Source organism: Hetaerina americana, unplaced genomic scaffold (assembly GCF_022747635.1).
Source record: "Hetaerina americana unplaced genomic scaffold, ioHetAmer1.1.p SCAF_23, whole genome shotgun sequence".
In the NCBI taxonomy this organism is placed as follows: Eukaryota; Metazoa; Arthropoda; class Insecta; order Odonata; family Calopterygidae; genus Hetaerina; species Hetaerina americana.
The window spans coordinates 8306457-8330845 of NW_027286797.1; the positions used below are offsets into that span (position 1 = coordinate 8306457).

The window sequence follows — 24389 nt, forward strand, 5'->3', positions numbered from 1 at the left end:
AGAGATGGCGTCAGGGGGCTGTTTCACCCACCAAAGGAGAAATAGACAATACACAAGAGGAAAGGAGAGTGGTTAGAATTCATACAACATCATACAGGAAAAGAACAGTGCGTTTCGTGGCACGCATAGCCAGAAGAAAGAGATGAGCCACATTGGCCAAATACACATTCAAACACGAAATCCCGCCAAACGGCGAATAAATACTCATATATACAGAAACATATATAAGGAAAAGGGATAGGAACACGTATAAAGGACGAACACAATAGAGGTGGGGAAGGCGGAATCGAACGGATCACAAGAGTAAAAATATTTCCTCAACCGGGACTCGAACACCGGATCTTTCCACTTGCCGGGCGGATGCTCTTAACCACTTGAGCTATGATATAAATTATTTTATTCGGCTCAGAATATTACAGAGTTTGTTAGCATTATGCATAATATCAGGTCACAGATTATGGGTATATCATGTTTTTCTTTAGTATAAGTGTATACATGGATACATACATGATACATATAGTATACCACATACATATCCACTTGTACATACATACGCACACATGCACATCCACACGCACATACATAAGCATATGCATACAGACGCATACTCGTACATTTGACCATTAACATTCAGAAAGAAAAAAGAAAGGAAGACAAGGTCCACAGATATTAGGAGGGAGATTTTAGCTAGCAAAGGAAAATTATGTATTGTAAGAAATTATCAATGGCAGGGTTGAAATTATCGATTCAATCAGTCATTCAGAAAAAAAAACTCTTCAACGATGGACGAAATGTGTCCGGCACCGGGTGGCTACCGGACATCACTTCCCAGAGTTCTGATCGTGGCTAGCGTCGCTCCGGTCGCGACTCGACCCCGGGCGACGAGTGCTTCGCCGTTTCCCGGGACGCCTCGTCCAACGGGTCGACGAGCGAGGACGCGGCATTTCGCTACATCCCTCCCCACCGGCCTCGTCCGAAGAGGAAGAGCCAGCCGTGGTCTCCACGAAGACCGGGTAACTCGGCAGCGTTCCACAGGGGGCCTTCTTCGAAGGAGCACCGCTGGGGGCCGCCAAGGGGCAGGAGGTACCCTCGGGGAGGGTCGGAGTGGCGGGCTGGGGCTCATCTGCGGAAGGGTTGTGGTCGGGAAAAATCAGGGGCGATAGTTGCTTGTGGTCCGTATCTTGAGAAGCGCTGGGAAGATCGTCGACACCTTGGCTGTCCTTAATGGGGAAAGAAGATGGGGTATGTGGGATTTTTGACTTTGGGAAACTTGTATGCGGGTCGACTTCCGGGGTCGGTGACGCTTCCTTTACAGTCAATGATAAAGGGGTCGAGGGATGAGCTGTTGGGGACGGGAAAACATCGCAATCAGATGCATCCTCCTCACCTGTCACCAGAGGTTCTCGGGGTGTTTGAAACCCGTGATGCAAGGATTGCGTAGCGAGGGCGTCGATGGCGTGAGCGTGGGGAGGGGGGGCGAAAGACCATCCCTCCTCATTTGACGAGCTCACGGAGACGGGGGCTGGAGGTCGTGTGATATTAGGCGAGGTGGTAGGTACGTGAGCCATTTGTAGATCGGTATTCGAGACCAGGAGCTTGGGTTTGTCTGTCCTCTTCATTTTCGGTTCCCTTTCCTCTGTTGACGATTTTCGCTCCCGCTGACATTTCCCTCCAATTGAAGGGAGATGCGGGGGACCGACGGGAGCAGCCGGGGCCGCACCCTCGATGAGTAGAAGCGACCGCGCTCTCTCCTCCACAGCCACTTCGGGCTCGTCCATCTCCACGGCGGCGTTAGGGTTGGAGGGCATCGTCATTGCCTCCACATAGCTCTTACCTCCCTGGTTCCGAGGGCAGGTCTTGCGCTCGTGGCCTTCTTGGTTACAGCGGGCGCAAGTGCGGCGCTGACCCTCATAGATGATGATGGCCCGGTTGCCGCCGATGTGGAGGTACGAGGGGATATTTCTCTCGACCGTCATCCGCACAACCCTGGTGCCAGTAAGCACCCGCGCCATCTTGTCTCCCTCCCACCTGTTCTCCCACGAGCGATGGATTTTACCAAAGCGTTGGAGCTCGCCTGTTATGTCTTCCAATGGGGTCTCCACGGGGAGACAAAGAACCCTGACATTACACGGGCTGCCGGAAGTCTCGTCAATTGTTATTGTCGTCCTCTGGTCACTTAAAGACGGAAACGGTAGTTTCCGCGGAGTATTGTCTAAAATCCTTGTCATTGTACCTTCGGTTGCCAACTTCAGGAATATCAAATGGCGATTGTATCCAAATTGGATCGCCACTATCTCTTCGGGTGTGAGGCCCAGCGACTCTAACGTGAAGAGGTGGACCTCCAACGGGGTAGGGGGCTTCGCCTTCTCGTCAACTTGCAAGGCGAGCGTGTTTAAGCGGCGCACAGCCATTTGAAGAAATCAAATTCAGCACACTAGCATGACGAAGGAAAGCGCAACAAAAAAAACGAGCACTTTAAAGGGAAATAAAACACTCACGAACGCTCCCTCCCCGCCACACGCACCCGGCGGTAGCAAACAAAAGGAGCCTAAGCTCTACACCAGGATTCAAGGTCAGTCTTGATCCACTAAACAAAACAAAAGTACGGCCTTCCCGGCGGAAGAAGTCGAGAGTCAAACTGCACGCTTCTTGATGAACTAGGCGGTCAACCGCCGCTCGAAACAAAACACGATCGGAACCTCGATTTCCGAGAGAGTCCGGCAGTGCCGCTCTCCAAACCCCGGCGGCCGAAGCCTCGGACGCCGGCGATTTTAGACACTCGGTGAACACAGGCACGTCCTGCTGTCAAGGCAGCTATCGAGGATATGTAATTTACCCTGAGATCCGTGGGTCTTATATGTCGCCAAGCGCCCCGATTCTTTAGCCAAGAGATGGCGTCAGGGGGCTGTTTCACCCACCAAAGGAGAAATAGACAATACACAAGAGGAAAGGCTAAGATAATAATTGACGCAGGAAAGGTCCAAGAGAGATGGAAGGAATATACAGAAGAACTGTATAGTGAGGAACTTAGACCAACAAAGTTAGACATAGAAAAAGAATATGACGTAGAGGAAGATAGCTTAGGGCCAGGCATACTCGACGATGAGATGGAAGGGGCATACGGGAGATGAAACTAAATAAGGCCGTGGGAGTGGATAACATTCCTGCGGAACTACTCAAATGTATAGGAAAATGTGGGAGGAAGAGGGTATATGGGCTTATTCGTAATATCTGTGGTTAATTCTGGCCGGAAGACTTTCTGAGATCAGTTTTAGTTCCTATTCCAAAAAAGGTAAGGGCTACTTCATGTGAGGACTACAGGACAATAAGTTTGATATCCAACGCAGCTAAAGTTGTTCTCAGGATCATAAACAAAAGGATAGAGAGTAGGGCAAATGATTACTTAGGGAATGATCAGTTTTGGTTTTTGGAGGTGAGAGTTACGCGTTATTCCATTGCAGTAATGAGATTATTAATCGAGAGGAATATAGAATACAACCAGAAGGTATTTGCCTGTTTCATAGATTTCGAAAAAGCGTTTGATAGAGTGAATTGGGAAAACTAATCAGTATTCCGCAGAAAATAGGAATACATTGGAGGGAAAGGAGGCTAATCCGCAACCTGTACATGTCTCAGACTGCTCAGGTGCAAGTGGGAATCCGGATGGGCAGTGTTAGAAAAAGGTGTAAGGCAGGGTTGCCCGTTATCACCGTTGCTGTTCAACCTGCATGCAGAGGAAATGATCAAAGAGGCATGGGAAGAGCTGGAGGTAGGAATGAAAGTGGGCGGGGAATTCGTAAAATCAGTTGGGTTTGCTGATGACCAAGCTTTAGTTAGTCAGTCAGCCACGGGGTTGCAAGCATTGCTTTAGTGCATTGGAAATTCAGTGCCACCGATATGGGATGAGAATCAATATTAATATAACAAAGGTTATACGATTTTCGAGAAAGAAAAGGCTAAGCTAAACATTAAAATAGGAGGGCAAAAACTAGAGCAGGTAGAACAGTTTACGTATCTCGGTAGTGTTTTGAACGAGCACGGTCAAAGTAGTAGGGAATTAAGGAGAAGAAATGCGCTAGGTAAAGAGGCTTTCACAAGGAGGAGGGAGTTGATGACAGGGACGTTGAGTAAGGATATAAAGAAAAGACTCGTAAAAAACCTGATATGGAGCGTAGCTATGTACGGCGCGGAAAACGTGGTCATTGAAGCAGGAGGATAGACCTAGACTGGAGACTTTTGAAATGTGGGTGTGGAGAAGAATGGAGAAGGTGAAATGGACAGAGAAGAAAACAAACGAGGAAGTACTTGGTATGGTGGGCGAAGAGAGGGGTTTGTTGGGAGCAATCCTATGGAGGCAGGAAAAGTGGCCGAAGGGGGTATTGACCGGCAGCGGGATGTTGAAGACTGTAATTGAGGGGAGAATGTTAGGCAAACGAGGAAAGGGAAGGAACTGGATAGGGATGTTGGACGGGATGAAGGGAGGAAGAAAGTACTCAGAGATGAAGAGGGACCTGATGTAGAGTAGGATACTGGATTTAGTATTTTGTTAGGAATCACAAAATATTTATTTAGTAGCTGTGCCCATCCAAAGACCTACCTTAAGCGGTAGATTAACTAATAATAATATAATAAGTTATTGCCTTTATTCGCAAAATCAATTCTCTTCTTCCTTCGTTCTCGTTGTCTTCTCAGCTGGAAGTGGGCCAAAATGCCTTTCTGCTACCTTTCTTCCGTGTCTATGAAACGTAATTCCCGGTGACAAGTTGAAATGCAATTCTGAATGAAAATCCTCTATTTTGATCCCATGTGGTTATTCTCATTTTAACCTTGTGTGCAATTCTTTCATTCTGCGTGTAAAAGGAGATGGCCGCTCGAAACACAGAGGAGCATATAACGCATCGAAAGACACTATCATACCACTAAGCAAGCGTGAGGTTACATTGTCTAATTACGCTATTCCGTCTGTTTACATGATTATAGGCTGCCTATATTTTATAGTATTATTCTCGGCATTTAAGATTTATAATAGAATCATTACTCATTTATAATTTATTATAACAATATTTTTGTAAGAGAAATATTGTCAATGAAATATTCCCAGCGAATTATGCCTACCCGTCTGTGCTTAGTCCTACCCGTGGCAAGAGAATAGCGCAAGCTGCCAGAGTCGCTCGGAATTTCGATCCATCAGGGGTTGTGGGGTCCAAGTGGTTGAGCAGATGCAGAACGTATGGCCCCTGGTATTCAACACGAACTCCTTAGACTTCCAGTTATCTCAACCCCAACCATCGGCTCCAGCCCCAACCCCGCCTCTCCAGCTCTTTCGCCCGCCCTCACAACGCGGCCCGCGCGGTGGCGGACGGGAACCGAGCCGCAGGTAATGATCCCATCAAGATTCCGGAGAGGCATCTCAGCCCCGGGAAAGATCAACTGCTCCGTTGGATCAGAGGGCCAGCAAATCCCACCACGACCCGGGATCCTGCAGCAGTGTCGAGCACGGCGACTCAAGAGATAACGATGACGTGCACGGGGGAACCAAGAAAAGAAGATGAGGCAGGATACTGGCTCACCCCGACTCCTTAGCAAGAGGATGAGGATCTAATTGGACGGTCAGTGTGGCCCCATTCATCCTCCCCTACCCGAGTCAAGTCAATGCCCATTACTCGCAGATGGGCATCTCGCTACGCCTGCCGTCCGTAAGCCGAGTGGTCCCAACCTTCTCTCAGATAGACTGGATCCTAAAGGAATACAGGCTGGAATAATGGTTGAGTACTGAGTGCTCCTTTAAATGCTTCATCAGAAGGGACTATTAGGTCTCAATTTCTTCAAAATAAATACCTCTATCTATCTATCATATCGATACCGGGTGGTGGCGACAGATATATTCAAGATCTCTCCCCGTGAACTTCACGTTACGTGTCCCAAATTCACGACATCGTGACATAAATAACGAAAAGGACTCCAAGGCTATCCTAAAAGTATAATTGCTAGGTTCTGCGACATGGGTCTCCAATTAAATCTGAATAAATGAGCATAATCCACATCCAATCGTAAAGACAACTCACCACCCTTGAACCTAGGCATGCAGGTAAATGTCCAAATGGACGAGTATCAATCGCGTATTTTGGGAGCCATATACTCGGGCCTAGAACGGGAAAAGCAAGTTCAAAGGTATCCATATTTTAAGAGAAACTTGACCTCCTGCAGAAAAACTGTGGGAAAACAATCGAATGGAATATTTAGGAGCAACTATATTTTCTGTTAGGTATTATTAAAAATGTATGTGATTGTTTCTGGCTCAACTTTTTGGAAGTTCATGTTCATTAAATGAAGAACACAATTTATTTTTTCATAGTTCTTTATTAATAAAGAAGTGGAAAAAATACATTAAGTTCTTAATTTAATGAATTATGATACATATTTGGTCCATTTGAGTCACCGGGCATAGATACTGACTATACTATATATATACGAATGGAACCAAGGAACAAAGGTAATTAGGAAATCCATAGAATCTTTAAGTTTTTTACGAAAGAGCAGAAAGCGTCACAATGTGTTACGGTCACTGTAAAATCTATCATGAGAACCGCATGAGAACGATGTTTATGCGCATGGCGTCATTTACAGTTTATGGTGAATAAAAATCGTATTTTTGCTGGAAGTGGGTGAATCATTTATGCCATCTCACGATGATCGACAATACCACAAATTATGGAAAATTGATACGTGTACAAACAAATATAAGGGACCCTTCTGTCGTCAAGGTAGTGATCACAACTTCATGTACCGATGGGCAAATCCGTTGAATTGCTAACAGATGAGCCGTATCTCTCGTCCCATAAGACGCATCAGCGCTTGAGACGCACTGTGAATTTTTGGAGTAAAATTTAAGAAAAATACCTGGAATAGACAGAAAAGGATCAAAGTACGTATTTTAATTTAATTTTAATGTCAACTTTATACAGAAAAATGGAATTTTTACATTAAAAATTAGTCTATGTTGATGTTCATTCATCGTCGAATCCCAGAGATTCTTCATCACTGCAGATAAATCATTTACGCAGGTATTTGCACTGGGGCTGTCGCTTTCCCATTACACAGTGTCATCTTCACTTCAATGTAGCGCATCGCTATTTCCACATTTAAAAAAGGACTTCATATTGACCTCACTTTTGTCTCTCTAGCGAGACTTTTTCTCCCACTCACAAACACTGGAAATCGACGGCCGTTTCATGCTTCCCGTCGGTGTCGTCATGAGTGTGCTTAATGCCTTTTACTTTCGTATTCAAGTGGCACTTTTTGTGCTATTCTAGTGATATCTGGTTCGTTTGCACAGACTATTTGTATTTATGAATCTCTCGCACCATGAAGTTTCCAGAGAAAAATCGGCAATAGACATACCTATCGCTAATTTTCTCGCTTCAATTAAAATAATGAGTGTGGAAACAGTAATCTCGTTTTTTCTGTGATTAGTTATCCAGTTCTTAACATGTTCCTCAAGCCTAAGCCATTTAAGAGCACATGAGCGTAGAGCTTTTTTTTACTCATATGTGTATTTACTAAATCCATCTTCTGCTTCCTCTTCTTATTCTGAAGTGGGCAACTTGCCTTCAAGATACTTAATGTCCGTGTTCTCAAGGGTAATTCACGACTTCAAGTTTAAATACAATGCTGCATGATCTTCTCTCTCTAGATCCCATGAGGTCTTTCTAAATTCAAGTTTTATACTTTACGGGTACTATCCACTTTGTTTCTGCTGTTATTTTACCATTATCGACATTAGTGCTGAAGGCAATCATTTTCTATGCCTTAGCGACACTCTCATGCTAATTAAAATTGAAATCCTGTGAAAGCTGAGTTTATCGGGAGGGATGTAATGTTTTAGCAGCAGGACGCGATCTCCGTTAGCCCAATGCGTATAGGTTTCTCAGCAACACCACCGGTTAATGCGCTGCATTGTATATATCTGCGAATTATTTGGGAGTTTTTAATGGAAGTGCTGCCAAGGAAATATTTTAACTCTGTTACTTCATACAGGGAAAAACAGTGATATAATCGACATACACCCTCGGCCCTTAAGACGCAGGCTGATTTTAGAGCACATTTTGGAGCGAAAAAGTGCGCCTTACGGGTCGTGAAATACGGTGATTTGACGTAATTGTACGGTGCATTACATTGGACGGGTGCCTTAATGGGTAGAGAGGGACACCTGATACACTCCTCCCTACGGTGGAGGGATAGATAATGCTCCCGAAATATCCCTGCTTGTATTAAGAGGCTATTTAAAGGGCTGAAGGACAACCCCGAACGCAAACCCGAAGTTCAGCTTAGGTGGCACCCAAGCGGCGTGGGAATTCACTGCTTCTGAGTGAGCATACCAGGTGGTTCCCGATCCCCTCAGCTGTTTGCCGTGCCTAGGGGAGAACTCGTAAAATGGAGATGGGGTCCTGATGGGCGAGTTCTCTGGCATCCAGCCAAGTTTCGGCTGCTCGAAATGGACCAGGGAACAATACGCCACTTGGACCCTGGATACTCTGTAAACAGGCGGTTCGGAGTCAGTCAGTCCAGGTCAACCGGCTTCCGTCTTCGTCTTCACATTTCGGTGGCGACTGCTGGAGTGGTGTGGGATCATATGTAGGGCGACCAAAGGTGTGTAGGTTTGGAGGGCTGACGCACTGGAAGTCTAACCCGAAACCTGTCTTCCGAACGATACTTCTGGTGGCGCTTGGGTAGGCCTGGCGACCACGCCATTTTGCGGCCGCATGTCATCCAAAATGTTTCTTCTTTGGGGGTGAGCTCTAAAATATCGTGGTTGAAGAAAACTCTCCTCTTCTGATAAGGACGGGGTGAAGTGATTGTAATGTCGCGTGCGAACTCTACCTGTTGATGAGGTGCCAGAGGGATGGCGAGGCACTGAATAAGTGTTTCCCTTCCACGTTAGTTGGGTTTTGTCTGCTGGTTTTACAGAGGAATTATATTTTGGCAAGAAATTGGGTGAGGGTACAATCCTCATTGAAACTGCTAACGAGGTAAAGAGTGAAAATTACGCGTGATATGATTATTCAATGGCATCCCCGTATCTATGAAAGCATACCTTACCTTTAACATCAATCGGGTAGTATTAAGTCATTAAGGCTAGGGAAGTAGAAATAGAAAAAGACGAGGCAATAAAAAAAGATATGGCATCTCAAAGCTCAACAAGCTACCGCAGACTCAATGCTAAGCAAAACTGAGGGGTAATAAACATCACCTCCGTTCGCCTTTGATCAACTTCGATGACTTTGATTATTTGTCCCCGATTATGTATTCATTGGCTTCGAATCAGTACCTTTCCGGCTTTTCATCCCCGCTGCCACGCGTTGTTTTCAATCCCAGCGCTTCAGGCACATTGCGACCAGATGTGAGGGCAAGGTAACATGCCCGTGCTGTGGAGAGGACAAGCATGAGGACGAAAAGCGCTCCATCGATCCATCTTGCGCTAATTACGGGGGGACCCACCCTTCACACTCTCGCAATTGCTCGAAGATGACAGAATAACGGAAGGCCTTGGAAATATAGACGCTCGACATGATCACCTGCCAAGAAACAAGGAAGAAGTACCGGGAAAAAATATATCATACATTTTCTAGATCCTTTGCTTCTGTCGCGTATTCTCCCAATCAGAAATGCATAATTTCAACTCGGACAGAGAACATTGATTCCATGACATTCATGCAGACAAAGCCGGAGAAAAAAGCCAAAGTATACCATAATTTTATCTCGAAGGAAGGTTTAAACCAGGGTTCTACCAGGTATCAAAAAAAACTCCAAGACCGAAGTTGCAATCATCAAGGCCGGAAAACTCCATTCCCCGGACCCTCAGGAAAGGAAAAAATCCTCAAAACTGGAATCAAAAGGAGAGGACGAAAGTCTTGACTGAAATTCTGTCGGGAAGGAAAATGAGGAAGAGATTCAACATATAGTAAAATAAACGTCATACTAACGCAAGCTGCTAAAGTTTTAAAAAGTTATATGGCATATTTTTATGTAATTGCAATTTTACCAATTGCAATGGAACCAAAATGGTTTTTATCTGACAAGTTCCTCCCCATTATTGCTGCGAATTTACGCATGGAAATTCTTCCTTCCACCTTTCCTTAAATGCTTAAGTAGTTATGTGGGTTATTACCTCTCCCCACAACCTTATTCAATATTGTTGCCATAAAGTCATTTGTATTTCCCATTCAAGTAGGCCGGGACCTTAGCTATCGTCATCTATTCGTCGTATTCCATTTCTATGTCTAAACTTGCCGGCCTATGTCCTTACAATATACCCTCTATGAACCCTTCCGTCTCTCTCGAATCTTTTCCGAGTCTATTATTAGCATTCCTGCCGTTCCATTAAAGTGCACACGGATTTTTCCTTTCTTACTTTCTGGCGATGCTTATCACCTTCCTTATCAGCAGACCGATTTCAGCAGTTTTCTGTCAACTCATTATGCCCTTACACTGCGTCCTCCGCCATGCTTCTTTCATCCTTTGAATTTATCGCCTCAGTATAATTATACCGAGCTATATATGTAAACGTTGCCTTTATTCTACTCCTTGCATTTCCTTCTGCCGAATTCTGTATTTACATTCTTCAATTAGTAACTCAGTCTTTTTTTTCAACATTTTCTCTAAAATTCATGATTTCTTTGTCATTTTCCTTTCACCGGTTTCTGTAGATTCAGGTTCGGCTTACGATTTCCATTTTTGGTTTACTTCATTTTTCTACTTACACACGTCTACCTGAACTTCCGTCTTGCTATATAGAAGAAAAGCAAAAACCAAGGTTTTACATTGAATCCACAAAATTCTCCACGACTGTGGTTGCAGGCAACAAGAACTCAAATACTCAATCCCTCGGTTCCTCCGGAAAGGGAAAACCCGCTCCACCTGAGTCAATGCAAGATGACGAAAGCCTTTCTGAGGCTGAAATCCTCTTTGCAAGAAAAAACTGGAATATATTCCTCATCAGGAGGAAGTAAACGCCACCCTGACGAAAATGCTTATGTTATTATTCTTAAAACAAACATTTGTCTTGTTTATTGCAATGGAGCTGCGGTAGGGTTTATCATCATAAGGAGGAGCTGGCCGTTTCAATCCATGACTTTGGTCCCTCTTGTACTTGTCTGCTATGAAACCTTCTAAAAATTACAGAAAAGGGCAGTTAAAATATTTTAATATTCTTAGATATGGCGACTCCAGTGTACATCGAACCCAGGTCGGCGCTGCTGTCGCCATTCGAGACGTCATCGACACCTCCCAAGCGCATCAACAGCGCAGGTCGTGCAGTTGGCGGTGACCGCCCATTTCCTTTCGAGGATCACGCTTTGTAACGCGTACCTTCAGCGAAGGGTGGACGGTTTCTCAGCACAACTTGGAAGCAGTCGTCCGTCAACTACTCAATGCGTACATCTCGCTTGGTGATTTTAACGCTCGCAATTCCCAATGGGGCCCAGTATTACACGGGAGGGCGAATTTTATGTAGTTTTAGCGAAGATTATAGCTTAGTTTGACTGAAAATTAAGAAAAATACTCAGTTCCATGCTTTCACCGTGACTGCTCCCTCGTTGACCTTGCTATTTGTTAGAGCCTGGCTTGTTAGAGTCTGGCCAACAAATTTACCATCAGTGAGGGCACTGCGCCATATCCTATGCCCTCACGTGTGTCTCTTCACAGCAGAGAAAGTCGAGCCGCGGAGCGATGTTTACGATCCTTTCTGAGTGTCATCTACATCTACATAATACCCCGCAAGCCGCCGCAAGGGCGTGTGGCGGGGGGTGTTAGGTCACCAACCGTAAAAAGGAAAAATACCACATGCAAAAAAAAACAACACGGAAAATTACACCCACAGTAGCGCACACACTCATGCAAAAATCCCTTCATCCAACACTCATGCAAACACCCCGCAAAACAACTAAAAAACTGCACCCCATGATGCAGCACGAAAGCCATCCTACAACACGGAAGCCAGGACACAACAAGCAAGAAATTGAAACATCACAACCACATGAAAATGCACCACAAAACACTCTACCCCCCGAAGAGACTGTAAAAGGCAGGGAATGCGACCCAACGTTGCAGTTAGCAGGAATTTGCCCCCGCGGAGAGGGATGAGGGACTGAAAGGGAAACTTAAAAACAGATGAACAGGGCACTAATAAGGTAATTCGGAAAGAATGGGTTATTAAAGCAAAACACATAAGGTTAGTGGAAGAGCATGCATTTAAATAGAACTAATTATTTTTTAGACGCTGAGGGCGGCAAGTGGAATTTTTGCTATCTATAACCCTGCAGTTGCTATCTCGTATTTTCCGTGGGAAGAAGGAGTCCTTGAGTCGGCTAGTTCTGGCATATATTTCCCGAATTTTATATGCATGATCCAAGCGACCAATGTATGTAGGAGTACGAATAATTTGCGAGACCTCGGTGCTGAAACATGCGGATCTGAATTTATTTAATAATTTCAATCTTGCATTGAATCGTCTCTCAGCCAATGATTCCCACCCCAAATCCATGAGCATTTCGGTGACGCTTTGCGTTTTATCGTAGGAATTTTTTACAAAACGGGCAGCCCGGCGTTGAACCTTCTCAATTACCCGAATGAGGCCTTTTTCACTCGGATCCCACACGCTGCATGCGTATTCTAAATGAGGCCTTACAAGAGCGTGGTAACAACGTTCCTTGACCTTCGAGTCACTTTTGCCGACAATGCGTCAAATGAATCCCAATTTTTTATATGCTTGACCGCAGACTGTACGTATGTGAGTCCCCCAAGTTAAGTCTTTTGTGAATGTGACACCTAGGTATTTTACCGTATCAACTACTGCTAGGTCACCTCCAGCTAATTTGTAAGCAAATCCCGTTGATCTTTTAAAGAAATTTACCACTGAACATTTATTATAATTTAGAGTCAATCCCCAGTTAGAACACCATTTAGTAATGCAATCTAAATCCTGCTCTAGAATAAAACGATCCTCATCCCCAGATATCTCCCGATAGATCACCGTGTCATCCGCGAACATCCTAATTTTACTTTTCACTTCGCGGTTCAAATCGTTAACAAAAATCAAGAAAAGCAACGGCCCGATCACACTTTCCTGAGGTACCCCCGACGTGACTCGAACGCTGTCGGAACTAGCGCCATCAAAGACTACCCTCTGTTCCCGCTCTGAAAGAAAATCTTTAACCCAACTTATGGCGCCCTTGTTTATACCCGCGACCTTTAATTTATGAATGAATTTACCATGTGGGACCTTATTAAATGCCTTTTGAAAATCTAAGAAGATGGCATCCATTTGCCTACCTCTCTCACCCGATAAAAGTAAATCATGTGTAAATAATCCTAATTGGGTCTCGCAGGAGCGGGTTTTCCTGAATCCGTGTTGATTGTCACTTAAAAATTTAATGTTATCATGGGGTCTCATTATTGAACTGACAATTATGTGCTCTAAGATTTTGCAACAGATAGAAGTGAGAGATATAGGTCTGTAATTACTGGGATCCTCCCTGTCACCACTTTTAAAAATAGGCGTTATTTGCGCGGTTTTCCAAATCTTAGGTACTTTGCACTCTGTGAGGGATTTGTTAAATATAAATTCAAGGTACGGGGCAATGTTTGGAGCTAAATGTTTTATCACCCTAGCTGGTATATTTTCGGGACCCGGGGATTTGTTGGGTTTAATCTCATTAAGCAATTTTAGAATTCCTTGTTGGTCCACTGTTATTTTTTCCATGGGTGGAGTATGTATTGTTTCTTGGAGATATGCGGTGGCAACATCATTCGAGAAAACGCTTTGGAAGAATGAATTTAGGATGTTAGCTTTACCCTCGCTGTCTGTATGAATTATATTGGTACAATCCCTTAAGCAAGCCACGGTTTGTTTACTCCCATTTACTTCCCTAACATATGACCAGAAAGCTTTGGGGTCAGTGTCCAAGTGCTCGCAAAGTACTTTGCGTTTAAAGTCCAGTAAAGCGCTACGTAATTGTGTTTTGGTTTCAATTTTAGAGGATCTATATGTGTCCCATAATTGTTTATTCTCAGGGGATGATGTGTTCACGCCTGCCCTCTTTACCCTAGAGTGTAGCATTCTCTGCTTTCGAAGGGCTTTTCTAACGTCTTTATTGTACCACCTGGGGTCGCGATTTGCTTTAACGTATTTTATAGGTATGAAATCTACGATTCCTTTTTGCATGATATTGACAAACTCTGTCCAAGTTTCTTCCACGTTGACATGATTTAAGCGGGTTTTGAACTCGGGTAGTGAAGAGTTTAATTGATTGGCAAAAGATTCAAAGTCTGCTTTATGGTAATTATAAATTTTTCTTTTTGGTTTAACAATCATTTTTATTTCTATTTCCAAGTGGACATTAATTGCTTTATGGTCACTCAAGCCCTCATCAATAATACGTTCAGGCGTGTTTGTAAGAAATAGATCCAATATGTTCTTTCCACGGGTGGGCATGCGTACTGCTTGATGGAGGCAGTTTCTTTGAACCAATTTTATCATGGAATTGCAAGATTCGCGATCGCGGGTCCCAGATTTAACGATATTGTTGTCCCAATCTAAACCAGGGAGGTTAAAGTCGCCACCAATTATGTTTATGCTGTTATTATATTTACGTGTAAAATTGTAAATTTGATCGTTGAGGGTGTGAAGTGTTTTCAAATCTGAGTCTTGAGGTCTGTAGAAAGAGCATAAATTTATGTTGGGTTGATTGGTCCGTATTAAGGTGCACCAAACACTTTCTATGTTATTATTTTCAAATGAAACTTGCCTGCTTTCAAAATGACTTTTAACTGCCACGAAAACCCCTCCTCCGGGTCTTGTATCTCTATCGTGTCGGTAAACTTTGAAATCTATTGGGAAAATTTCTTGGTCGTTTACTATATGTCATTGCACAGCAACTCTCTGTGCCTAATACTATATCAGCGGAATGAGTTTGGATTATGTGTTCTAGATCCGCTGATTTGTTCTTGAGGCTTCTGCAATTTATAACAAGTATAGTTAAGTTATTTTGATGTTGAATAACGTCCTTATTTGTGCCTGACTGTAATTTAGGACGCCTTTGTGGGGAAGTGCGTGTCACATGTCTTTCTAAATCAATGCCAGTGTTGTCGGTGACTTTTATATTTTTATTTATAATATTATACGCGCTATCCCCAGATGTTATTGACCCATTAAGTGACCTGCCCTCTATCCTAAAAAAGGCCTACAGTGGTCGAGTATCCTATCCGCTACCTTACTCGCCGCTTCCGCCGTGTAATGGACCCCAGATCGGTTAAGGGGAGTCCTGCAAGATCGGAGGGTTGGTCTCAGGTCGAGTGTCCGCCACATTCTCATCATTTGTAAAAAAATATGAGGCAAAACCCGAATCTCTAATTATTAGGGGAGACCTTGACATTTTCCTTGGTAGTAATTCTAAAGTCATGCCCAGAGTATTTATTTTTTAGTAGGCCATAAGTAAGAGTGAGGAAACCGTCATATTCCGTGCCTGTACCTTGTCATATGCCTGCAGCCTCAACTATTTCGTGGACCTTGATTCGTGAATCACTCAAAACCATATGGTGGATTTTGTCCATCATTTCGGAGGAAGTCACTCCCACGGGACATCCGAAACGATGTTCATCATTTGTGGATGTACGGCCACGTTTAAACTCATGCAGTCAATTGTAAGCAGTCGAAAACACAGGATCAGATGTTCCATCAACTTAATTCAACTCAGCTATGATCTCTTTCGGAGTTATGCTTTTAAATAGGAGTTTATAATATCGTACGAAAATCATTCCCATTTCGTTTTTCTAACTAAACAAATGCTTGTTTCTTTAATCGACTAAGAAAATGAATGCACGGGATGAATATAGCTGAATCATTCACAGCAATCTAGAGGGATATAAGGTTTACTTAAAGCAAACCTTTTCCGATACTACGATTTATATATCTAGGATTTTCTAAGGCGTTATGGGGCGACCCACATATTAACGTACAAGATACGAGGGTCATCCGGAAAGTAGTACCCGTTCGTGCCGCATGAAGTGCTGACGACGCGAGTAGCCGCTGGACGAGGTCAGATAGCTTCAGTGGCTTGTCTGCCTTCTCTGAGCCAAGTTGCGTGACGCTAGCATTGCCCGTGTTGTTTCTGTGATTGTTTACAATGTTTAAAAAAATTGAGAACGCCGCCAATTGTGAAGTGAGGGCAGTGATTAAATTCCTCAATGCAAGAAACGTTCGCCCATGTGATATTCATCGCCAATTAAAGGAGGTGTATGGAGACAATGTAATGGACGAGTCGTCTGTTCGGCGGTGGTGTCGCAACTTCAACATGGGGAGGGGGAACACACACGACGATGAGCGTTCGGGGAGACCGTCTGTCATTACAGACCAACTGGTGAGCTCAGTTGACGAATTCGTGAGGAACGATCGGCGCGTCACAATTGATGACATCTGTGAGCATTTTCCCAATGTTTCTCGAACAATTGTTCATGAAATTGTTAAACACCATCTGCATTATGCAAAAATTTGTGCAAGATGGGTCCCTCGCGTATCTCAATGAGCTGGCGGCGAAGGACTATGCAGCAGGAATACAGAAACTTGTCACACGTTATGACAAATGCCTTAATTTGCTGGGAGATTATGTTGAGAAGTAGTTTAAAGTATCCTCTTTCAAATAAAATTTTTTATGTTTGTTAATATTTACTTTTGTGTCTTTATTTCACGAACGGGTACTACTTTCCGGATGACCCTCGTACATCATCATAGGAAATAGCATATTCTACTCATCACCTCGTTTCCTTCCTTTTAATTAATGTGGACAGAGTAAGGTGCTAATTACCTCAGGTATCGAGGTATCTGCATACTTAATCACCACTACTTTCCTCATTAATAAAAGTTTTCACTGCTTCCTGGTACTCTTCCCTTTTCGTCTCATCGAATGCTTTAACATTCCATTTCATCATTTTTCTCCCCCATTTAATTCTCTTGAATCTGAAGTTACACTAAATTAGCACGACATTATGATCTCAATCCGGATTTGCACCTTGGAAAAGTTGCGAATTTATTACGCTGCTATACTATATAATACGTATTCAGGAATTTTTCTCGGGTTTCCAACCGGGTCAGGTTTCGGAGTACCGACGTTTCGATGGCTGACTCTGCCATCGTCTTCAGGGTTGAAGTGCAGAGCATGGAAATTGCCGGGTATTTATACATGTTGCGTGGGTCAGGTGTGGCCTGATTGGTCGGATGAGTTTCTTCGGCCCGCTCCGGTCACCTGACCCACGCAACATGTATAAATACCCGGCAATTTCCATGCTCTGCACTTCAACCCTGAAGACGATGGCAGAGTCAGCCATCGAAACGTCGGTACTCCGAAACCTGACCCGGTTGGAAACCCGAGAAAAATTCCTGAATACTATTCGCCGGGAAAGCCTGAGATCCTTCATTATATAATACGTGTCTAACCATAGGTTAACTGATAACTCCCGGGAACCTCGGGTATTTTCCGCGTTATCCGCAAAAGGAAGCCGACCAACTACGGCTCGTTCATTACTTTTTACCCTAGTATTAGCCGTGAAATAATATTGAATAAGTTGCATCATATTTGGAATTAGTACATCATGCGTGTTTTGATTTTCTCCCTTTTTCTTAATATATAACCAGTCAGGCGTAAATGACCTTAGACATTGAGGCACCTAAAAATTAAATTACTGCTACTACCTGATACACACCCATGTGGCAACCTTCAGGTCATTAGGTAGACGAATGAATAATTTTTTTCAAGTGAGAGAATATCTGAATATTTCCCTCCCTCCCTCAAATATGCTTATCAAATGGTGAAGAAAAGAGTGATATTTTCACGATAATTTCTTTTGACATATAACGCTAAAATTCCAGTACATATGTGAACCCATTTATTTTATCAATAATATTCTTAAAAACAAAGAATAACTCTTGTTTGGAAAAAACCTTGGAAATCTTGTTTCCACGATGGATTTGGGTTTTTCAACCCTTTAACTAAATGCTCGTTTTCATTGAAACGGCACACTTTCTTGGGTGGGACAAAAATATTTGGAGATTTAATCTGGAAATCGTCAACATTTATTCAATAAAAATATACTATTTCTTACCGTTTAAAACTTCTGGGCTAAATATGGAAGCAATGCTTTCATTCGAAAGTGGCAGATGTTTAATTTTAATTTTTTAAATGCCAATGGTGTTGTGACGACATCAATAACGAATGGCTTTTTCCGTTTCTGACCAATTTAGATTTGCCCTCCATCGTACTCAGACCCAGTCCGTCCAACAAACTCTGGCGGTCGTTTCCGGTAAATCATAGTTTATATCATTCGCCAATCGCGGAATCCCTGATATTAATTTGCAATTTTTTAACGTAATTCATCATCCTTTGAGGTAACCATTAAACTCACAATGGAGAAGGAAAATGCCATTGAAGCGCAAGTAAAGTTGTCCTGAATAAAATGATTCCTTGTTTATTCACTTCGCCTACGTGCAAATGTCTTCATCATAACTATGTTCGCGGTGACTGTACAAGATACTCCCACTTCTACACGAGAATTCTACTTCTACTCAAAAATACTTCCACCGCCTTATTTGTACTCCCGAAACTGTTTCGAATACCGACCTTCGACTTCATGACTAATTCAGTATTCCGCGCGAATGAATGCACGCATTTCTCTAATTGCGTGATTTTTTTGGAGATTCACTCTCAGTCCTAACTTCTAGCGGAAGGTGGCTGGGTGTTTCGGATCCTTTCCCGCTCTTAACCCCCCCCCTTCCCTCTGTATACAAAAGCGGCGGATGCTAATGCGCATTGTGCTTCGAGAGCGTGGCATCACCCGAAACTCCGGCGACTGCGGCGCGCGCCCGTGTTCACTAGCCGCAGGAAAACGAATGTTATCACCTTCAGGGCCGTGAATAAATCATTGCCCAAAAACGAGGTCAAAACTTTTTCCACATCGTCCGGAAAATGCATTAAACGTGAGGTGCGTTCACACCTTAAGGTCAGAAAAAGGACTTTGTGACACTTAGCAATAAATAGTCCCATGAAGCATGCGATGCAATTGCCTCTTGGATGGAAAATTCACCGGTTCAACTGAAAAATCGTTTTGGTAGTATTTTTCGATCCGTTTCACTTCACCCTTCAACCGAGGTGGGTTGAAGTAGGATGCAGGCAGATTTACAGCCGGTAGAACCGAACCAATCAGAAACGTTACGTATTAAAAGGTAATCAAGGTTTGATTGTTTACAGACAAAAACAGATTTCAGCTGTTACGAGTAAAAGAACTCTGAATGCCATGGTACGTGGAAAACAATCCCGTAATTAGTGTGAGAATTCTTTCCCATACCGCCTTAGGTATTTTTACGCTGAAGACGTTCGGAGGGTCAGGACTGACGAAAATACATTTGCAGAGTTACTGAAAATCCTTAAAAATCATAAGGAGTGTTTCAGGTCATAAGATCTGACAATGCCAACTCCTACATCGACGCCGCACCACTCAATCAACCGTTGGTGCATTGATCCGTCATTGTCATCACCACCGTATAGCGGAGCTTCAATATACTCGTCGTACCAGTCATGTGAAATGGAAATACAGCGGAAAAATCCCGTGAAGGGGAATCGACTTTAATGTTGTTAGTTTATCGCTCTTTTTGTTAATCTTCGAGCGAGGGAAACAGAGTCCTAGCATCCATCTGCTACTTAAACCTCTTCGTTTTGCCGCTGCAATTTAATTTGCTCATTTAGTATTATATGCTTGAGTTATCTGTTCGATGCCAGAAGTCAAGTTGAACGAATTAACGGTCGTCCTCTGCAATGGGTTTAAAATAGGGTTGAGTCTTTGAGACTCTTTGGTTTCTCATCTCTAAGTATGATACTCCCCTGAATAGTAAGGTGCCAAGCGATTGATATATCATTGGCCTCTCCGTTAAGTCGAGACGGCCCTGTACGAAATACTACGCTTGAATACAGTTAGATAGCCCACAGTAGAGCAATGGGAAAAAGCTTACATTTCACCAGAATTTGTACTTTATGTTCAATCCGTTTCTGAAACAATTTCTTATTGGAGTTTAGCAAACGATCTTTATTTTGCTCCAAGATTAAGGCAGTTACAAATGGCATGCTGATTAGCTGCGTGTGGTTTAACGGTCTTTTCGAAATTAAAAATTTTTAGCCTTGCGTATTACCGCGAATTCTTTTCTCCATTGAGAGTATAATCCAGAATAAGTTCCCTTTAGCCCTAAATGTTGCGAATGAAAAATTCGTAACAGGCATCGAATTTATTCTGTGAACTTCGTTATCGTCGACAAAAATTATTGTTGTATTTAATTTTTGAATAAAAATTGTTAATTTATATTGGCGATGGTGAAGGAACAGTTGGTCCTCTCTGGAAATCGGCATAAATCATTTTTACCAAGTGCTTACAAGCAATTGAAATTTGTTCCCAAATTTACGAAACTCCAGCGGCTTATTACATTTATTTTCCCGTGGTTTCAGGAAAAATCATAAATATTGATTATTAGTTTTTATGAAGTCCGAGGGACTAGGAGTAGCACGCCCGATTCCGGAACTGGAAATTCAATCCTCAGAAGTTGCCAAAAAGTTCGAAAATTTTGGAAAGATTGCATTTTATGACTTTTCTGGAACGAGGCAACGAAGAATGGGGCTACATCAACCAACTACCCCGTTCCGAAACGCAGCAGTTTCGCCATAAGGAAATCGTGGTACAGTGCAAGAAGATGGGTCCGGTATCAACTGCCACAGCTGTGGGCAAGAGTGAGGGAGAGAGAGAGTCAGCATTGCGACGCGGAAGGCAACAGGAAACCAGCTGTCTGTTAATCTTCCTAGAAGGTGCAGCCTAGATGGTATTTCTCCCGGTAAAAATATTCCGGGGGTAAAACAGCCTCCTAATCGGCCCTCCTGGTGGAGGTTTCTGAGAGGGGAACGACAGTCTAGGTGGAAAAATGCACGAGACGGATATGGCACGCTGAGTCTTTAGCAGTGTGATGAAAGAAAGAAAATGCCCTGATGAACGGACTCAGGACAGGCCTTTTGAGAGCAAGAAAGATCAAATTAGACAGGACAGTCGACTTTGGGAGTGATAGAGGCAGATTGGTAAACTTAGGCGAAGACCAGAAGAATGCCCAAGTGGGGATCATGCACGTGGAGGAACGGGTAAGAAGAGTCAAATGCAACATGTACATGCAACCAGAAGAGTTTTTAATAAAAGTTGGAGGTCCTACGGACGCTGCTCCTGTAGGTGTACGAATGTCGGCGCCCTTTCAGAAGAAGGAAAAGAAGTAGAACAACAACTGGAAGGGATTATAGCAGGGGTAAAAGGAAAGGAGAATCTATTCTTGGTGGGAGACTGGAGCACTAGTCGGAGGGGGGCGAGAGGGAAACAGCGTGGCAGTGCTCAGATTGGGAAAACGAAACGCCTTCGGAGAAGGACAGAGAATTTCGCACCGAGAAAAATAGTGCCGGGGGACAGGGCAAGTTACCAAATTGACTATATCCTTGTCAGATCGATACACAAGAACCAAGTTGAGCAATGTAACAGCTACCCTGGTGCAGATATCAATAGAGATCACAACGTGGTGGTCATGGACAGCAGGTCGCAATATAAGAAGATGAGGGGAGTGACAGAGTAAGGCAGACAGAGCACAATGATACGGAGGAAAAGCAAGCAAGAGAATAGTTCACTTCAAATATGGGCAGAAAACTGAAAGGAATAATTGAGACTAGCACAGACGGACGTTGGAAGTAAATAAAGAGCATCGTGACTGAAGAAACAGATGAGCAGGGCGTGAGCAAGGCGGCAGAGAAATCTGGGCGACCGCTCAAATAAACGTCCTCATAGAGGCGATGAGAAAACCCAAGAATTCTAGAAGTGAAACTGTGAATACTATTGGTAAGAAGTTGCCGAATTAAGTCGTACGAGGAAGCAAGAGGGCCAAGAAAGAGTGAGCACAGAAAGAAGGGAAACAGAGAATCGGCTTGTAAACTAGTGAAGGGACAATCCGGAGAAAGGAAAACAAAATCCCACAACTTCCGAGATGCTAATAGCGATATATCAACACAATATACAAATTATGTTAAGAGATGGAAGAAATACATTAAAGCGCTCTGCCAAACCGCTTGAGGATCACTTAATTAAAGAAGAAATGGAGATACGTTGAAGAAGACGAACGGGGCCCAGAGATACTGAAAAATTAATTCGATATACTCGTACTAGTGAAAGAATCGACGAACAATAAGATATCACGAGTTGACAAAATAACGGAAAAATAATCACGGCACTCGATAATCAAAACGTTTTTTGGAGTATGGCAGTCGACGGATCAGAGACTTTGAATATTGGAAAATGGACCAGTGTGTAACAGCAGCCTTTGAAACCTTGTGCTTAAGAGGAGAATTATGAAGATTAAATTCACAGAAAAAGTGAGGAAAGAGGAAGTTTATGAAAAAGTAGAACAGGAAGTATAGAGAACTGTACGGCAAAGATGAACTCGGTGTATTGGACACAACTTGAGGCACAATGGATGAGTTAAAACGTAATAGAAGGGAAAACTAAAGGGAAGATAAAGGGAGACTAAAAGACAAATAACTAAGTCAACTAAAGAAGGGCGTAAAAAAGAGAAGCTATCATGGGGTGAGTGAACATTAAATAGAGATGAATGAAGGACTGCAGCATACCTATCTAACGATTGAAATACTGATGAAGATATATTCCGAAATCTTGCAGTGTTTATATTAATTTGGATCGTGGGACATCGAATGATTTCTTTTAAACCAAAAAGTGTAATTTAATTCGCAAATTCTATTTTTTTTCTCTCATTTTAAATATATTACCTCCTATAAGGCCTTGCTGCTTTGGCTAGTCGAGTATAATAAATAAAAAGTGGGTCCTAAAATGTTGTTCGAAAGCGGTATCATTTGGGAGAACTTGATGTGCCTGGATTATTTAGCAATAACATAAGCTCTGACTTCATATTCTAATAATGGTTTCCGCATACAACAAAATCAAGATTCACTAGATATGATCTTGCAGGGCAACATGTATTCAAGTACAAGTCATGCTTGAGCGGAACAAGTAAATTTCCGTAATTATTACATCTTTTAGCGTGGGACCCATGGGGTGCCCTTCGCGCAGTGCCCCGGAGCACCACCTTAACATGCTTCGGAAAGGACAGATTTTTGTGCTCGGTGTTGGCAGTGTTTTTACGTCATTGGCATCCCAGCGCACCATATTTGTGTCCTTGGGAGACGACGGAACAATGAAAATTGCACCCCTTTGTGTGCCACGCTATTCTCCTCCCTCATTCACTCAACCTGCGAATCTGTTTATCTTGCGCTGGTCTAATGAGCAATTCGATTCGCGTACGGCCGTGGCCATGACACCCAAATAGCACGCAGAACGTGATGAGTCGGAAAGTTGGGCTTGCGTCATTGATCCACGGACGCCGTGGAGCCCCCCAAGGTTGCAGCTGATGACGACGTCGGGAACCTCGTGAGCGATTGCCGACGCAGCGGAATGCCCGCCATCACCACCGGGGACGATGTAGTCATCATTCTGCGGCCAGCTTACCCGTCGACGGCCACGGAGATCCCTCCCGGCTCCTCCCAGACGACCAGCCGGCCCATCCTCTCGCCCGTCACATACTTCTCCCCACTGTTGGTCACCAGGACCACTTGCTTCGCTGAGTGCACGAGCAACAGCATCCTTGGCGCGCGGCGACTACACATTGCTTGACGGCGGTTGGCGGCGGGCTCCGGAGCCCCGCGCGCATGCGCCATGCCGTGCGTACCTCGTGCTCACGTGCATCGGGGGCGGGGGGGGGGTGAAGTGGGGTGGGAGATGTGGCCCTTGCACCTACCTCTTTCCAGTGAGAGGTGGTTGTGTCCACATGCGTCGAGAGTGTCGGTGTAGAGGTGCGAATTGGAGTGAGGGGAGCCTCGGCTTCCGTTCAAAAGCCCTCTGCCACTTCAGCCATGTTTCCGTACAACTCTCATGAGAGATTGTATTATAACCTTCCAAGAAAAAGCTAAGGGCGGACTAACCTTTCCCTGTGTGTTGCATGCACCGATCGAGAGCAAAATCAGAATAACGCACCAATCAGAAGCAAGCAAGGATTGAATTTTGATGAAAACAGTGTGGCAGCGCGAACAGTAAAAAAAGGTGACAATTAACGACAGCCCCACACAGATATAAATAACATTAAACCAAAGACGGTGTTCACCAAAGTCCGTTTGAATCGACTTCTGAGATTTTCTCGAAGTTGCATCGTGTGAGAGGACAACACGAGATAAGTCGCATGCAAGTCGGCATAGATGCTTCCTATTTTC

The 24389-nt window shown here is 43.7% G+C and overlaps 1 protein-coding gene across 1 annotated transcript in view; it reads right to left on the reverse strand.

The window, feature by feature from the left end:
• Positions 1 to 23840, reverse strand: part of LOC139689440 (probable imidazolonepropionase) — a 36158-nt gene extending 12318 nt beyond the window's left edge. Inside the window, exon 1 of the mRNA XM_071586562.1 lies at positions 23632 to 23840. Coding sequence (XP_071442663.1) covers positions 23632 to 23840 — 209 coding nt within the window. The remainder of the gene's footprint in view (positions 1 to 23631) is intronic.
• Between the last annotated feature and the right edge of the window lie 549 nt (positions 23841 to 24389).